This window comes from Poecilia reticulata, chromosome 13 (genome assembly GCF_904066995.2).
Source record: "Poecilia reticulata chromosome 13, P_reticulata-male-v2, whole genome shotgun sequence".
NCBI classification, from domain to species: domain Eukaryota; kingdom Metazoa; phylum Chordata; class Actinopteri; order Cyprinodontiformes; family Poeciliidae; genus Poecilia; species Poecilia reticulata.
In genome coordinates this window covers 23,529,763-23,548,074 of record NC_088842.1, presented here as the reverse complement: position 1 = coordinate 23,548,074, position 18,312 = coordinate 23,529,763, and the positions used below count along the sequence as shown (strand labels likewise).

General features: G+C 40.4%; 2 protein-coding genes and 1 long non-coding RNA gene across 3 annotated transcripts; 2 read left to right on the top strand and 1 right to left on the bottom strand.

Moving 5' to 3' along the window:
• Positions 1-251: 251 nt before the first annotated feature.
• On the bottom strand, positions 252-2,446 carry LOC103474868 (lysophosphatidic acid receptor 6-like). Its single transcript, XM_081614880.1, has 2 exons — positions 547-2,446; positions 252-451 (listed from the first exon to the last, which is right to left on the bottom strand). Exon 1 carries the CDS (start codon positions 2,106-2,108, stop codon positions 1,257-1,259), a length of 852 nt encoding a protein of 283 aa, XP_081471006.1. The 5' UTR covers positions 2,109-2,446; the 3' UTR covers positions 252-451; positions 547-1,256.
• prss16 (serine protease 16) lies at positions 1,547-13,226 on the top strand. The gene is made up of 13 exons (XM_081614879.1): positions 1,547-1,637; positions 5,201-5,376; positions 6,200-6,299; positions 7,506-7,635; positions 8,198-8,321; positions 8,891-8,968; positions 9,153-9,200; positions 9,302-9,421; positions 9,910-10,074; positions 11,495-11,636; positions 11,716-11,895; positions 12,087-12,232; positions 13,119-13,226. The coding sequence occupies exons 1-13, from the start codon at positions 1,616-1,618 to the stop codon at positions 13,188-13,190; spliced, it is 1,503 nt and encodes a 500-aa protein (XP_081471005.1). The 5' UTR covers positions 1,547-1,615; the 3' UTR covers positions 13,191-13,226.
• A 2,219-nt stretch (positions 13,227-15,445) lies between these two features.
• Positions 15,446-16,112, top strand: LOC145554574 (uncharacterized). The gene is made up of 2 exons (XR_014090559.1): positions 15,446-15,650; positions 16,028-16,112. It is a non-coding gene; the product is annotated as an uncharacterized LOC145554574 (long non-coding RNA).
• The last annotated feature ends 2,200 nt before the right edge of the window (positions 16,113-18,312 follow it).

The following is an 18,312-nucleotide window of genomic DNA, read 5'->3' as shown; positions in this document are numbered from 1 at the left end:
GTATTTCCTGACTCAAGACTGGTTTATTTAACCCAGTCTGGAGCTGAATGTAGGCTTAGATTTGAGCATGATGTCTAGTTTTGAAAAATAATGTCTTAGTCCATGTTTTCCAAAAAAAGGAAGAAAAAAAATCCAAGCAGTAATTGTAATTTTATTAGTTTTTGCAGACTGACACCATGGCGGCATAGTAGCTTATAGTAGCTTATAATATTCATCTGTGAGATGTGTAAGTAAAGACACTGAAAGACAAATTTAAATAAATAAACATTTTTATTAAGCAAGCCAAAATTTACAGACAGGTCTGGAGGGGACAAAGCCTCTCCCCAAAACTAAAGTCACTCTGACTCTTTATACTGGTGGAGGCAACAGCTTCTCATATTTGGCATAATTATGTTTAAGCATCACTTTGGTCTTTACCGGGACCCGTCTCAATATGCAGCAGCCTGCAGCTCTGAAATGAGAGCACATTGCACATTTCTCTGTAGGTCTCAGCTTAGATGTGTCAGCGAGACATAAATATGTAGCTCAGATACTACATTATTCTACCTTAATAATTGCTTTTGATACTGGCTTTCTTCATTCCTGCTTCTGTCGCCATGGTTACTCTCGCTGCTTGTCCTCAAAGATTCCTAGTAGGTACATTTTATGACATCATTGCCAGCACTCTGTTGCAAGAAAAGCTGAGTTTCTCGAAAAGTAACCATTGACAAGAGACATAGCTTGTGTCTCTGTTTGCAACTTTATAAGTGGGAAAATATCAGATACACAATCACATTGCATATGTGAAAACAGATGTGGTTTAAGAAAAGTGATGTGGGAATGAATTGTGAAACACTTGCAAATTCCCATGTTAAACAAAATAAAAACATGTCGCCACATATCATATAACTAGCTAAAGTAATTTCCACAAGTCCTTGTAGTTGGCACCACATTTTTATCACAAATTGTTTATCACAAAAATGATAAACAAAAAAAAAACACTTTTGTGTGTTTTATATGTCTCTTGCAGTTTTCTGATATGTTTTTTGCTCTGAAATCTCTCAATTCATCAGATTCTAATAAGCTCAACAGTATAATGTGACATCCTACTTGTCTGCTGCAATAACCACAAACATATGGCGAGGATTGGGTCCTGCTTAAGAAGAAAGCAGGTTGAGAGAAAGGAAGACAGGACAGACCAAACTTGGCACCAAATATCACATGCTAACCATAAAGAATCAGTCACAACTAAAAAGTGAAGTGAAGCATCATGAACCTCACTCAGTTTCAGTTGTCCTCCGATCTCTTCTTACGTCATCTTCCTCTCTTCTCTTCCAGAAGGCATCGAGGGAAAAGTAATAACACAGTGGGTCCAAGCAGCAGTTTACAGTAGCGAGACATATCACGGATGTGAAGTCAGCCCCATTAGACCTCGTTAAAGTAGTGATGGACAAAGGCAGGAAGCATACGCTAAACATGACCAAGTTCAGGGCAAAAATCACCATCACGTTCACCTTGCTGTTGACCTTTGCAGACTCAGTGAGGTGATGACGCAGGGTCCAGAATACCATGACGGTGCACCCAATGTTGACTGCCAGCAAGATGAACTCCAGCGTGGACTGAATGTAGACAGTTGATGGTTTTCCACTTCTTTCAGAGTAAACAGATTCAAAACACTTTGACTCGTTCATACTGTTCAAAAGTCTTGAGAAGTGGATACCTTCTGGGATGTTGAGCACCAACACGAAGAGCCAAACCAGGACAACTCCTTTCACGGCATTGGACAGGCTTCGTATGTGCCGTGTCCTCAGTGGATAAACCACAGCCAGCAGCCGGTCCACGCTGATGAAAGTGATGAAGATGGAACTGGAGCGGATGTTGTTGCGAAACAGCATCGTGACGAAGACACAGGTCAAGTTACTCAAAGGCCAACTGTCCGTGGCATAGAAGTAGACCCTCATAGGCAAGGTGATGGCCAGCATCAGGTCTGAGATTGCCAGGTTGATCATGAAAACTGCGTTGGGTGATCTGAGTCCATGGTGGAAAAGCAGAATCCACAGTGACACGGCGTTGAGAGGCAGACCAAAAACCAGAATACAGCCAAAAACCGCAGCATAAAACACAGACATGATTTCGCTGTTTACAGAAAGTTGCCGCAATCAAGCCGTTGAAGGAGCAGTTCCTCTCCCTGCTTTTCATCCGTCAGTAATGAGTTGAGGGTAGCAAGTGACAGGAAATTTATGTGACTAACCATGAATTGTGGTCTCTCTGACGTACCCTAAAAAAACCCTTTCTGTGTTCTGTACAGTAAGAGGAAGAGAGTAAGACATACTGTATCTGAAGTCAAATCTTTGGCAGTGGTTAAATTTTTTTGGGTAGCAAATTACTCGCATAGAAACGTACTCAAAGAAGTTAAAAACAACTTTGAAACTAATTTGTTTGTTTTCCATGGATATTATTTCTTAAAATAATTACAAAACAATGACTTCCCCTGTGATGTGTGACATTTTCAAACAAAATCCCAAATTCATTAAATAAATTTCATTTATGTTAATTTCAGCGCTTGATACCGATGGATAAATGCATTAATCTCACATTTAGTTTTACGTTATTTCACTGAATGTCTGTTATCTCTGTAGCACCTAAGGAAAAAAAAGAAGATTACGATTAGCTGTTTTTTTTAAAATTTAAAACGGAAACAGTTGCTGAGGAAGGAGGTTTTATTCATAGCAAAACTTTCCATTAGCGTAAAAACATATTTCACAATACTCTTGAGACGCCCACACTTTTACCACCCTCCGACGGATACGTATCTTCCTTACATTTCAAATGCGGCGTAAGATACACCACCTCAGGTGACTCACCCTCAAGCGTCTGATTCATTTGACTCTGCTGCATATAGAATTAGATCAAAATAGTCCAAATTATCACTGATTTCTATGCTATGAATACAGATTTAAATACATGAGGGCGCAAATATTTCACTTATACTGTATGTTTGTCCACGTTCTCTTTTTTTCTAATGTAGGACATAAACTTAAACTACAAAGAATTAAATAGCATCTTGGTTAGTCAAATATTTGTAAATTAATGAAAACTAGACTATTGAAACAACATTTAGGCGGTTGCTCATTGAATAGAAATAACTTTATTTTCCGTATAATTTTCCTTCCTCTTGATGCAGCTACTTTGTGAAGTCCTTCTTGTTGCACAGCATTCACACAACATGGTGCAGCCACCCCCATACTTCACAGATGGGGATGTTCTCAGGCTTACAAACCTCCACCTTTGCCCTCCAAATGAAGGTTTCTCCTCAGCAATGATGACGCTGCTTGTGTTTAAAGAATTAGGCAATGTGTGAACAGCTTATTTCTAATAGGAATTGATAGTGAATTAACAGGAAGTGCTTTCTCAAGTTCTTGGTTTTAAAGAAGTGTGAAATGTGACAACACTGCCCTCCTTAGAAAACTGCTTTAACCTTTGCGTGCACTCTGCTGAAGCCAGATCAAACCAGTCGGTGAAATAGGCTGGGTTTATGTTTCTGAAAGCCACAAAAGCCCCTGTTGACTTAATTTTCTACTTCTACATTTAAAGAGGAAGCTTCTGTCTTTGAACCTATTATTTAGCCATTTACTCTTTATGCCTCTGTTTTGTTGATCATCACTTCTGTGATAATGATTTGGATATTCTTGGGAAAGGATAGTTCTGGAACTTACTTAATTCTTCATGTAATCTTGGAAATTTTTATCTGCATATTGGCTAAGAAAAGTAGATTTGGCACTAGATATTTCTCATAATCTGGAAACCCCACTAAATGAAGCATTTCTCTTAATTCACCTTCTTTTCCCCAGCTCCAGTCAAATTAAGAAACAAGACACCTTCTCAAGGCAAATCTTTAGTGTGTCTGAAATAATTAATACTTTTATTTTATGACAATTTGTTCCCAGAAAATACAGTTTGCAGACTAAGCTTTCAGCTGTCAGTCTTCTGCTTTGGACTCTTTTGATGATCTGTTTATTTTTTTAAAGACGTTCTGGTTAACTTGCTGTTTTATTTCCTGTTTATTATATTTTCTGTTCCTTTATTTTCACTGATTAGTCTCCCCACATGCTTGGTCCTAGTGTTTGTAACTCGATCAGTGACAAAACTTTGTAGTTAAAAGAAAAGTATCTGCATCCAAATCTGACAAAAGTTTAAATAATTACCGTCTTAAATGTAAAAAGTGTACCAGTTGGCTGCAGGTTGCCCAGAGACACATGGTTGTAAAGCTGTTTGTCATTAGCATAGAGATAAAAATTAAAGCTGATCTTTCACAGTGGCAGCATTAATAAATTAAAAAGTGTGAGACCCAAAAGGGGGCTTTTGTTGAACTCTGTACCTCAACTACATTTAGATACAGAGTTTAGAATAGAAAAGAAAACTAAAATATAATTTGAACCACCTAAAAACTGTTCTGCAGATACTGTTGTGAATCTATTAAGTAATATTTTGTGATCGACTGTGTCAAAAGCTGCACCTAGGTCAGTCTTTAGATGTAAAAACCAAAAGATTCATAACTGTATTTCCATGCTCCATACTTCCCAGATATTTATTTGCGAAAAAAAGCAAACAAATAATCACTTTCAAGAGGTAATTAAGTACCTTAGCAACCATTTGTACTTATTTATTGTTGTGTTTGTCTCTGTAAGTTGTGTAATTAAAAAAAAAGAAAGAAAATTAACACAACTAAATAAATCTTTGCGGACTGTGTGAAAGAAGACTCGGCCTCTCAGCGCCTGTAACTGAAGCTTTCCAAAAAAAGCCATTACAAAGCAAAAATATCCAATTACATGACCAAATTGATGCTCCTTTATGCTGAACAGTCTATTTTACACACACACTAAAGCTAAAGTGACAGTGAGGTGCAACCCATTTCAGATGGTATATAACAAGTTGCAGAACAATGAGATCCTTTTGAATCCTGCATGCAGGAGGTGTATCCAGCTCAGTTTGAATATCTGAATGTGATCAAAGATGCTTTTCTCTCCGGCCTGCGGTTTTGTCCTTTTGTTTCTTCTGAATATTGTAGATTCTGGTGAGTAAATGTGTTTTAGGGCACAGCTGAATTTCCAGGTTTAACAACCAGAGCAATTGGGTTAGCTCCCACACACAGTGCAGGTTTGTTATTTGGTGGATTATATCATTTTCAGAGTGTGTATTTTTTCACTTTTTTTATTGGCAGGACGGATTCTGTCAAAGATTAATCAGCGTTACCGTGATCTCCAGACTCGGAAACACAAAGAGTTTTTCCTGACGCTCCTTGCTAGCAAAAGTAAACCTCTTCAACATGTGACCGAGGGCCGGGTTCACCAGCCGCTGGACCACTTCAATCGACAAAATGTCAAGACCTTTACTCAGGTAACTTCAATATTTTTTGACTCTTCCATTGCTCCATATTTTTGTAAAAACACGTATTTTTATACAATGCATTATTAATCATTTTTACCCAAGAAACATCTTCGCTTAACTTAGAGAGTTAGTAGTTTTGTGGACATTTCTCTGTGAAAGTAATACGCAATCACACATGGTCTTAATGGTGATTTACAATAATTTAACAGGAAATAGTGAAAACTTTTCTAAGCATTTCGTGTAAAGTAATGAGGAGTAACGTGGAAGGCTGAAAGGTTAACCTTTCTGTGTGGCGTAATGGCTTTTCAAGCTGGTCGCTATGGTAACTGCATTCTGAAAATATTCCATGTGCCACAGCAATGTTTCACATGTGTTAATATTAATGCAATGAGTACTGACAGCTGTCACTTTACGGCTGAAAAAGTTTCTACTTGAGATATTTGGTGTCTCTGTGGTGATTTGAGGTTTTCTAAGCAACATGTTTCCTCACATTGTGCCTTTTAATCTGGAATCGAGCTCACTGAGAGATTAGTTGCTGAATAAAACTAATAAAAATGGAATCTCAGGAGTACCATCGTTTGAATGATTACATAGTTCAAGTGACAGAATATACAGTGCATCTGGAAAGTATTCGCATAGCTTCATTTTTACTAAATGTTATGTGATATGTTACAGCTTTTTTCCCACATTGCATTCAATTAACCTTTTTCCTCAAAATTGTTTGCTCAGCTGACAGTTCAGCTGTGAATGTGTGTGTGTAGTTGCATGTTAAGTTTATTATATATTTATTACTTTGTTTATTTCTGCCTGCTTGTGTCTGTCTGGGTCACAGAGGTTCTTCGTAAACGAGGCATATTGGCAGCGGCCCGATGGTCCGGTGTTTCTCTTCATTGGTGGAGAAGGTCCAATCTATAACTTTGATGTTCTTGCAGGTACCGTAGGACATGAATTTCTTTATCTGTTCATGTAGCACTCTGTCCTCACTTTACAAGTAAATAAATGTATTTTTGACAAATGGATGTCAGTAAAAGTCCTATAATATCAGAAATGATACTGTGAGACTGGAGCAAGTTTAGACAGTGGTACATTTGTGCTAAACAGCACCTGTAAATGAAAAATGCAAGACAAAAATTCAATTATGTACAAATAATTTGATCTTTAATCTCTTTTACTTTGAAAAATTATGTTAAACCAGAAATGCAATCTATACATTCACCTTTATGACTTTTAAATGTAGCTTTTGCACAATATTATATTAAAATATCAATCTCATAAAAGGACAGGGATATATCAACTTGTTTTAAAACTCAAAATTAACCCAAAACAAACACTGCATGTTGAGAATAGTTATATATTGAAACTCATTTTAGATTTTAAATCTTCAACTTTACTGTAATCTCTTAGGTTCAGCTTAACATGGTAATATTCAAGTGTAATATTTTCTATTTCTTTGTCCAAGTCAGGAAGTTCATTTAGGGATGCTATTTTTTAAAATGATTTGTGCAGCATAAAATTAGCTCATTTATACTTTGTTCTTTTAAAAAAACCCATCCTATTTGCAAAATGTCTAATTTTTATTTCAATGTTCAATTCAGCTTTTTGAATATATTAGCAGATTCAGGTGAAACTGTGCTGAAACAGAGTTTGATAAAAAAATAAAACACCAGTTTAAACCCGATATTAAAGAAAGAGTAATAACAAAGAAGACACTAAATCAGTCATTAAATATTATGTGTAAGGTAATAATAAAACCTATTTGAAGCTCTTGGCATCTGATTAACAACTCCTTACTTACTCTTGTTTTCCTTTCCACATATTAAGTTCTTTCTGATGGTGGAAGAACTTCATGTCAAAGGCAAGTAGTTTAGTAATACTTGAATAAACATAATGAGTTACAGCACAAGTAATTATAGACCAAACTTCAGTATAATAATTAGACAGACAGGCTTCATTTCAGATTTATGACCACACATAATTTCACTTTCAAAATCACTTTTTAGTTCCACTTTCAAAATCACTTTTTGCTCGTTTTAACAGCTTTGAAAACTCAGGTCGAACTCAGCTCCATTCGGTTTCTTGTTTAAATGAATAAACCTCGTTCACACTGAGTCTTTGTGGTATTTACCATGTTTTTCCAGGTCATCATGTTGACATGGCTAAAGAGCACAGGGCTCTGCTGCTGGCTGTGGAGCACCGTTTCTATGGCGACAGCATCAATCCTGATGGCCTAAAAACAGAGAACCTGGCAGACCTGAGCAGCCAGCAGGCGTTAGTGTTGGCTCTTCACCTGTGTGTGTGTCTGCGTGTTTCGCTCCACCTAATTGCATTCTTTAGATTTTTAACCAAATGTCCATAGCTTATAGCCTATGGGAAGACTTTTGGTTCTTACATTTACCGTTCTTAAATGAAGAGAACAATTTTATTGTAACTTGAGAAACCTCAGCTTCTTCCAACTCTTTGGGAAATGATAGACATAAAGTCATTTTCAGCTACTCTAATAGATTCAAATTGCCAAGCTCATTTTCCAGGACAGTAATTCAAAAATAGGGGCACTCTCCTTTAATCAGGACAAGTGCCAGCCTTGCTGAAGCCCCTCAGTGTTCACTATGCAGCTATGTGTGTGAAAGTGTCTGTGCTTTTCCACATCCTTAATACAGCGCTATCATTTTTACACTTACATCCGTCTGCTTTTGCATGTATCTGCAGATGTTTATATACTGTAACTTATACAGCATATAGACATACATAACCCTATAATCTGAGACAAAACACCAGAAACAGAGCATATTTGGGTCATTTTCACTCTGTACTTTTATTCTCTTTGATTCAGACTTGCTGACTTGGCTGTATTTCATCAGTACATCAGTCAGAGCTTCAATCTAAGCAGCAGAAACACCTGGATCAGCTTTGGAGGCTCATACTCAGGATCTCTATCCGCCTGGTTTAGAGGAAAGGTGCAGCACTTCACAAATGAATCTCTCACATCAATCAGTGTTGTGGTTTCATAAATGTTACTTTAAAATAGCAAACTATATAAAAGACAAACATTTAAGAATTTATCCTAAACCTTTTTCTGAAATTATTCTTGTAATGTTATAATTTTCATCTTATCCAGATGTGATTAATGAGAAATATTTAAAGTTTTGAGCTGTTGTGGACAACATGTTGAAACTTCTAGTCTTTATATTCTTTACCAGCACGACTATAATATGACGTCAAGCTGAACAAGATATCTACTTATGTCCAAACTCTCATTCTACCTCATGTTTCTGGACTGAAAGACATGAAAAGTGTAACAGGACATCTTATGATAGGTTGTTTGGCAGGAAACATGTCAAGTGATGACCAAACTCCTCTGGAAAACCTACTTTTACCTGTTTCATGTTTGATAATGAATGAAATTTGACACATTTTCTTTCCATATAGGCTTCACAGGTAAAAAACAAACAAACAAAAAAACCAGTGGATAAATGCAACACAGTTACTTAACAGATTTTCTGTGTCCATTCTTCTTGTGTTGCAGTTTCCAAATCTGGTGTATGGAGCTGTGGCTTCCTCTGCTCCTGTGAAGGCAAAGCTGGATTTTTCTGAGTATAGCAACGTACGAAATCTGTGATTTACAGTCTACCAAATCCCTGAACCTTAAAACTACATTTTAAGAAACCGATTTACCAACACAACTTTGGATTCCCTGCCTGTGGCTGCAGCCGAAGTAACAGAAGCAGATTCCAGTCTGGAACTTTGTGTTTCCTCCTTACTCATGCCTGCCATTCCCTCCGTCTCAGGTTGTCGGCTTGGGCCTGATGAATGAGGCTGTTGGCGGCTCAGAGAAGGTGTGAAGGCTGCCACCTGGTTGTCTATTCATCATATGAGAATCATTAGCTTCCTCTCTGTGTTTGTGTGGAGTATATTCAGCTCCATCTCCTGTCTGCAGTGTCTGGCTAAAGTGCGGGAAGCATTTGTTCTTGTCGAAGCAACGCTGCTGGATGGAAATTTCACCAAGGTGGCTGGCGACTTCGGCTGCTGTCAGACTCCCACAAATCCTGATGATCAGGTGATGATTCATCAGAAACAAAACACTTGATCGCTTCAACTCTGGGCTGATTTGACAGCTTTTAAGATTAAATAGTTAGCGTTTTATTTAAGCTGTGATGTGGATATTTAGACTAATTTGTTATGAGTTCAATACAATAAGATAACTGGGAATTTTGATAAACTTTTCAACTTACTTTACCTTGAGGTGCTGGTCATTTCATCCCATTGCTACTTTGAGAAAGTCTAATTTTGGTCATTTTTGTTATTTTTTTCTGAAGAAATGAAGCTTGACATTTGTCAAAGTGAAAATGTCAACATTTTCACTTTGACAAATGTTGACAAATTTAAAAAAATGAAAAAATGACCAAGATTGATTTAGCCCATGTTGTTCAGCTTGATGTATTTTAGTTGTTTCATCCCACACCTTGTTTTGCAATCTTCTGATTCAGATACATGTCGCAGATAAATGCACCTACAGAACACTTTGCCCACACTTCCTTTCTGCAGATGGAGTTGATGCAAAACTTGGCTGACATCATCATGGGAAGTGTGCAGTACAACGAAGAAGGAGTGTTGATGTCGATAAAGGAGCTGTGTGGCGTTATGACCGAAACAAGTGAGGAGAAGGAGGCAGAGTTGGAGGCCTACAACCGTCTTGTGAAACTCTCACAGGTTCAAATGGCTTTTTAAGGTCTTTTTTTTAATGTTCATGTTCAGAAATGACCACTAGAGGTCAGCACAGAGTCATTTCAGTGAATACCTCACCCAAGCCACTTAGGGCTTAAAATATGGCAAGAAATACTTTTAGAAAATGTGCATATGACAGGTACAGATAAATAAATAATGTAATGTTTTGTAAAAGTGCAACATTTCTTGCCAGTCATCTCAGAAAGTGATGTGAAGTTTTATTTCTTATGATTATGAAAACCCAAAATTCAGTGGCTCAAAAAATAATGTGACAAAGCTCATTAATGAAAGCATGGTGTCACATCCTAATCAGCTAATTAACTCAAAACACCTGCAACAATTTCCTGAGCCTGGCTGTTACTCTGGGTCAGTAGGCTAAATAAGTATGGGGACGATTACTGACTGAACATTCATCACACCACAAAAGATCATTCCTGAAGAACCTGGTTGCTCACACAGTTCTGTATCCCAGCACATTAACAGAAAATTGAGTGGATGGAAAAAGTGCACCAGCAACAGGAAGAACCTCTGCCCTGGGAGCTTTGTCACTACACCATACTAGACATGAGCTACAAATGCCACACTCCCTGTGCCAACCCACAGGGAGCCAGAGAAAACATCAGAAGTGACTTACTCTGAGAAAAGGAACTGGACCGTTGCGCAATGGTCCAGAGTCTTAATTTCATATTAAAGTAAATTTAAAAATCAAAGTCCCAGAGTCTATAAGAAGAGTGAAGAAGAGTGAAGAGGAACAGAAACCACATTGCTTTAAGGCCACTGTGAAGTTTCCACAGTCAGTGATGGTTTTCTTTGCTGTGCCATCTGCTGGTTCTGGTCCACTGGGTTTTCTGAAATTCACAGTCAGTGCAGCTGTGTTCCAGGAAATTCCAGAGCACTTCATGATGATTTTATTTTCCAGCATGACTTGGTGCCATCCCACAACCAAAAGTACCAAAAGCTGGTTGTAGCATTGTGGGAAACTCTCCTGACCTTTAACCCCTTAGAAAATCTGTGGGCTGTTATCAAGAGGAAGATGAGGCAGATGACCTGAAGGCAGATATCAAAGCAATCTGGGTTTCCTCTACACCTACACAGACCCACAGGCTGATTGCCTCTATGCTACGGCACATTGATACACTAATGAATGCAAAAGGAGCACAAACCAAGTACTGAGAGCATATGAATGCTCATTTTTTTCTATAACCATAACATTAGCATTTAAAACAATGATCTTTGATTGGACTAATGTGGTCTAACTTTCTGAGACACTGAATTTCAGGGTTTCTTTAATAAATTTCCATAAAATAAATGTTACACTTTTGTGCAATATTCATATTTTTCTAGATGCACCTGTAAATGAGTAGCTCTAAGGTAAAATGATTTATGTGTAAATAAATATGTGCAGATGTACCACAACACCTCTGATGAATCGTGTCTGGACGTTTCTCATGAGGAAACGGTGAAGAACCTGATGGACACGTCTCACAAGAGCAGAAGAAGAGCAGAGAGACAGTGGACTTACCAGACCTGCACTGAATTTGGCTTCTGTAAAACACACACACTCAAATAATCACTCAAATATCCCTCCTACTGTTCCTTAAACTTTCTTTTTCGTTGCTCTTATAGATCAGACCTGTGAGGACACTACCTGTCCGTTCTCTGGGATGGTAACCCTACAGGCTCAGTCTAAGATCTGTACCAAGGTGTTTGGTATTTCCCAGCATTCTTTGCCTTCACGCATCGCCTTCACAAACAGTTACTACGGAGGGGACAACCCCAACACCTACAGGGTCCTGTATGTTAATGGTAAGATTCTGTTCATTGAAGCAAAAAAAAAAAAGTCCAGCAAATGATTGAAGCTCCATACCACAGTGAGCAGAAACAGCCCCCTTTTCTGGACAGTCAACCGCAGCAAGAAAGCTGTCTGTTGTGACAAGATTAGATAAGAAAACAGCGAAGCAGGGTCAATAAATACATGTGTATCATCATCACCGCAGGTGGAGTAGACCCATGGAAGGAGCTGTCAGTGGTTCAGGACAGCAGTGAGGAATCTCAGACAGTTTTCATTAAGGACACTGCACACTGTGCCGACATGTCGAAGGAAAGACTAACAGACCGCCACTCACTCAGGAAGGCGAGGCAGGTATGGTCTCCTGACTGAAATCAGTCTAATACTGTAACTTGGAAAAATATTCAAACCATATATACTTTATTACCATAAACTTAAATGTATTTTCTCAGGATTAAATGACTAGAACTTTGACCATTAGATATATTGGTGCTGCCATTGGTATGAATCGATATAGCCATTTTTTAACATATCGATATTAGAGCGTTAAATTAAACTGGGACAATATTAACAACCGATATTTCTTTCCATCTTGTTGATGGAGACGGAGGGGGTTGGTCATGTGATTTCTGATAGTGTGATGTGATGGTAGCCATCATTAAATATTGGTTATTGTCCATAAAAGCAATATGAATGTCAGATATCGATATTGGTCCAAGTTTTCACATCAGCCCATCCCTTTGCTAGAACAACATAAAGTAGTGCATAGATCCGTTTTGTTGGTCATATTTAAAAGTTTACATGATTTCCTCTTAGTTTTTTTTATACAAATAAAACTCAAAAAGTATTGAACATCTTTTTCTCTGATATTCTAAATGAAATCCACAATTAACATATAATGAATAAAACAACATCAGCTGTAGCCTTTATTTTGGTTTTGCCACATTGTGAAAGTCAAATGTTAACTTTTGTTTTGCATTTCTATACCTTAATGCCACATTAAAGACCTTTTACATAATCCTTCAAAACATGACAAATTTGAAACTCTTTCTTTTATATTACGTTATTTACAGTCATTCTAAGTTAAAACCTACATTTGCATATTCCTGGTGTTGTATGTTATCTAAATATTTTTCTAATCGGCACCATTAATTTAACGTTGGACCCTAAAAACAAATGGAGACTCTATTTAGTACAAGGACATTTTAAGCACAATATTCTCCTGCTTTTATTCTCTCAGGAAATTGAGAACCATGTCGCCCGCTGGTTGAAGACAGCCGCCCTGGAGAAGATGACAAAATCAGGAGCATAATTGTGATCAATGATATTAAAGCCAGATCAGCTCTTATCATTGTTTTCTGAAACTGAGAGAATCTGACTGCTTTCCTCCATTTCCTCCTGCTGTGTCCATAATATTCTCAGCTCTGCAGCCAGCCTCTGTGCTTGTGTGATTTGGATGCTGCCGTTAGCATTTTGTGCTGTTAAAAAAAAAAAATTTGTGTGGTTTTTACAAGATTCACTTGCTGCTGTTACACTATTTCATCACTAGGGTGTGGTGTTGCAACTTTGTAAGAAAACTCCTCTGAAAAACACCCAATATTAAAGTTTGGAGCCGTTAATCTGCTGTTTGTGATTAAATGCAGTAAGCCCGTCATGGTGGAACATTTTGGTCAGATTTGTTTCGTTTTTCTCCATAAGAAAAAATAAAAACTGAAAAAAAAAACCAGAGTGCTGTGTCTGACTTTTTCCAAGGAGGTGATACAGTTGAATTTCTAACAGCAAGAGGAATCATGAAGATTCGGGGTGTGTTCGAGGAGAAAAGGTGAGGCGAGAACCAGTTGTCCCTAGGCCATCTGTTTCCGTGTGTGTAGGTGTGTGCGTGTGCGTGTGTGTGTGTGTGTGCATGTATGCGTGAACCTCTCAACAGGGGGGTCAAAAGTGGGAGGTCATGACCCTGCTGACCTCCGTGGGAGTGAAGCTCATCAATCAACTAGAGGTTGGACAGAACAGCAGGGGGGCACACACAGGCACGCAGGCCTTATAACACACACTGATACTGTAACACACACACACAGAAACCCCGATCTGGGATTGAACACGTTAAAAAAGCTGATTTAAATCATGGCTTGATGAGAGCAAAAACGGATTTCATGGAATAAAAACAAAATTTTGATCTATGTTGAGACTAAATGTTTGCTCATCCAACTAAAGCTCAGATGTTATCGCACATAAGGGGTCAGCTGACGAGAAGGAAGGAGTTTTAAACGGCATTCCTTTATTTTGCATCTTGCTTCAAACAATCTTTGTCCCCTCAATACTGCAAGTTTACACAGACACACACACACACACACACACACACACACACACGCACACACACACACACACACACACACACACACACTTGTACAAACTTCACTAGCTGCTATCTGGATTATCAGCCAGCACTTGCAGAGCGACAGGGTATGCTTTTCCTCTCCTCACCACCACTCTCCCTCCTCTTCCTCCTCCTCCTCTCTCTCTCTGCAGCCTGTCCTGTTGATCAATGAGGAAGTTCTTGGGCCTCAACTATTAATCAGAGCCTATCGGCTATCTGTCCGCTGAGCCAACCAATCACGGTTCTCCGACAGCTGGGCCATGAAAAATGTGGCCCTGGTGGATGAAGGGGAGGAGGTTGGGAGGTGGAGTGAGGGGGGCAGCGATGGGGTCGTGAAGAAGAGGAGGGAGGTGAAGAAGCACTCCATCTGAACCGAGTCAGGTCACGGCTGCACAACCGCTCTTAACGTGGAGACGGCCTCTGTGCGCAGAGAGTTCATGGGGTTTCATGAAAGAGCAGGGCGATTAAATTCTCTGAGTCAAAATAACAAAACTCCAGTAAGTAAACTGTGTTTTCTCGGTGTCTCTGCAGCAGACAGCTCCTGTGAGAACTTTTCCTCATGTCCAGCACCAAGACCTGTCCTTCCTCAATACGCCGCCGACTCTCGTCTGCATAATCACAGTTGCTCACACTCATCCATTCACATCTTATTGCCATGATTGGATTACATCTAATGCTATTACGCCGCTCCCATCTCTCCCCCTCCAACCCCCTCATTGCACCTCTGTCTACCTCCTCATAGATTTCTTGCAGATGTTATTAGAGTCTGATACGATGCAGGTCTCCCCTCCTTTCTCCAACCCCATGTTTTGGATTTATGAACCCCTCAGACTTCTCTCCTTTAATCTGTCTCTCCTCCTCCTCTCCCTTCCTGCGCCCGTCCATCCATCATTCCCTTGCTTGGTTTGGGCGGAAGAGTATTAATCCCGCCATCCCATCTCTCACTCCTGTGGACAGATGAGAAGGTGGAGGAGAAAAATGAGGCCTGGAGGAGGAGGGGCAGAGGGTAGGAGCCCTCCGATTACTTTTCATAACATTTCTGTAGCATTGTGGGAAATTATGATGAGGCATGGCAGGTGTTTGTACCTTCAACAGGTAAACATGGGGATAATTTTGCGCTGGTTAAACATGCAGTGCTGTGTGGAAATATTTGGACTTGAAACTCTTCACAGTTTTTCAGTCAATGACTGTTACAAAGGCTCGAGTGGACATTACTGTTTGTTATTGAGATTGGGCCAGGTGTTGGTTGGTTTGGTCTGGGACGGGGAGGTGCGCCACCCAGTGGTGAGTTCTCCATGGCACTTTCAGCAGCTGCAGAAACACCGTGTCTCTGAGCGTGGAGGCGTGCAGCTGGTGCCGACGGTTTCGGTTGGGGTGGATGTGCGTTCCTGACTTGTTGTAAGTGTTTTGTTGTTAAATGTGTTAAGGTAGTTATTATTTAGTAGTTCCGCCTGTGCAGTATGATGACGTTGTGTTCGTCGGGCCGTTGTTAGCATGCTGCACATTGTTAGCTTCTCACCTGCGAGTATATGTTGCATAGTATTTCAAGTCTTTTGGCTTATTACTGTTCGTGTGCTCATTAGTATCCGTACATGTTGATGTGCCTGTTTATTGTGAATTCTAAGTTACTTCACGTGGGTAAACCTCTTTAGCTATCAGTCGTAGCATTTGATGAACATGTGGTCAGTTTGTGGCCAGCAGGTGTCACTGCTGCCACTTGTACTGGATAAATGTGCAAGGTGAATTAATGTGGGCTTATTTCTGTTATGATCTAGACCACATCTCCAACTCCAAGCCCATCCTTTGCTGCACATCTGTACCACTGCTGTACCAACTCAATAAAGAGAGATTGCAAAGAAATCCCATCTACAGTTTGTCCTGATCGACACACAGTGGCGAGTGTAAATATCCCACCAGCCTTAACTTCAGAGTAGATCCTCACCTACAATTTTGGTCCTTCGAGCCGGAGCAGGACACTTACCACTGTTCAGCATGCAGACCAGCCAAGAAGCAACACTTAGACCGAAGCGGCAAACCCGCCCACCTTCATATTTACAGGATTATGAAACCAGTTATATGGGTGTACAAGCTGGGACTGGATGCTATGATAGCTCGTATTCACCAGAAGAGGGAGCTGCCAAGATGACACCCCTCACCCCCCCATCTAGTACACCACGATGGCCCAACAGTCAATGGGAAATCACGGTAGATGAGTGGGTTGGTTCCCCAGAACAGAGAGTTACTGAACCACAGCGGTGGAAGAGCTTATCAGAAGAGGACTTCAAAGATTATTCTGCATCTTCACACCCCAGACAGTTAATGCAGACCTCCTCACTATACCGCTCAGAGCTGGAGCTGTTAAGAAGACAGAGAGCTGAATTTGAGCAGTCTAAAAAGGCAGTGCGTGTTGAATTGGCTGAACTCAGAGAATTAAAGGAAGAAATGAAGAGGAGGATGGGACCTCCCAAGCAGAGCACAGCCACTGTCCAGCAGAGGTTTGGAGTCCCACCACCAGCATATGCACCACCACCACCTCCAACACAGCTGGCGAACAATGAGGAGGAGGAGGAATGGCCTGATCCTCCACCATGGCCTGAAACAAGAGAGGAATTTGAGCCTTCTCCACCATCCCAGCCAGTTCTGACTATGTTGGAGAAGCTGATGAGTGATCTACAGCTCATAAAGAATCAGAGTCAGAGCATGATGCGTCAAAGTAAGCCTCTTTTTGCACCACATCATACAGCTTATGTTAGTAACAGTAACGTGGAGGTGCAACAAGGAAAGATGAGGCACAGCGATACCAGATATCAACCGCCATCTCACCCTCCTCATATCGGAGTAGGAAGACAACAGTTCCGTGGACCTACCACTACACAAGAGGAGATGCTGACAGATGTTCATGGGTCACCAAGGGCAGAATGCTTGGAATCAACAACAGGTTTGCATCCTCCTTCGACCTTACCGGTTCTCACTGAACAAACCTATCGAGGTCCTAGGCCAAGCATTCCCTACTTTGCCAGACGAGACCCCAGCGACTTTGCTCGGCTAAAGATTGCCTTAACTAATCTGTTACCTCCTGATGGGACAGAGCTGTTCAAGTACCAAATCCTGGTGGATCACCTCAAACTTGAGGAAGCCAAACTCATCGCAGATTCTTATTTGAACTCCGCCACACCATACTCGGACACTATGGAGGCCCTGAATGAGAAGTTTGGCCAGCCACATCAGATGGCATTGAATAGGATTGCCAGTGTAATGGATGCTCCAGATGTCCGCCGAGGTGACTCAGCAGCATTTGAGAAGTTTGCTCTCCAAGTCCAGTCTCTGGTCGGGTTGCTCAGAACATTGGGCCCAGAGGGTGATGCTGAGCTAAAATGTGGATCACATGTAGCCCGCCTGCTGAGTAAATTGCCTGCAGATCAGCGTGCAGACTTCCGACGAGCTATGTTCCGCCATCCCAACGCCGTCTACACATTGGTAGATTTTGCTGAATGGCTCCAGTATGAAACGTGGTGTCATAATTCTGATAGTCATGATTCTGGATCAGGAACTAAAGACAAAGCAATTCATCAGAAGAAGAGGGTCACCACTATACTGCATGGATCCAAGGACGGTTCAGTTCCCAATTATTCAGGGAAGAAGGGCACCAAAGCAGAACGTTATTGCCCCTACTGTGAAAGTACGCACCATTATCTCAGCCAGTGTTCTGACGTTCAGAAGTTGTCAAAGGACCAACTGTCTCAGTGGATAAAGGACCACAACAGATGTTGGCGTTGTGCAAGATCTCATCATGCAGCTCAGTGCGATCTCCGGAAACCCTGTAACCTATGTCAAGGGAAGCATCTTCAGGTGCTCCATGATGTAAACACCAGAGCCAACAAGGAAACGACTAAGGAGGAGAGTTGTCTCATCAGTACCACCACTGACATGCTTTACCTTGACAGACCACTCGAGGTCAGCAGAGTCTTGCTGAAAGTGGTCCAAGTCACTTTGCATCACAAGAACCACAGCCTCAAGACCTATGCTCTGCTCGATGATGGTTCTGAACGCACAATGCTCC

Excerpts from the sequence above, each read along its gene's own strand:
- prss16 (XM_081614879.1), top strand. The coding sequence starts at position 1,616 with ATGGTTTTCCACTTCTTTCAGA. Across the intron at positions 8,969-9,152 it reads ATTTTTCTGAGTATAGCAAC|GTTGTCGGCTTGGGCCTGAT; the intron begins GTACGAAATCTG and ends CCTCCGTCTCAG. Across the intron at positions 10,075-11,494 it reads GTCTTGTGAAACTCTCACAG|ATGTACCACAACACCTCTGA; the intron begins GTTCAAATGGCT and ends AAATATGTGCAG.
- LOC103474868 (XM_081614880.1), bottom strand. The coding sequence starts at position 2,108 with ATGTCTGTGTTTTATGCTGCGGTTTTTGGCTGTATTCTGGTTTTTGGT.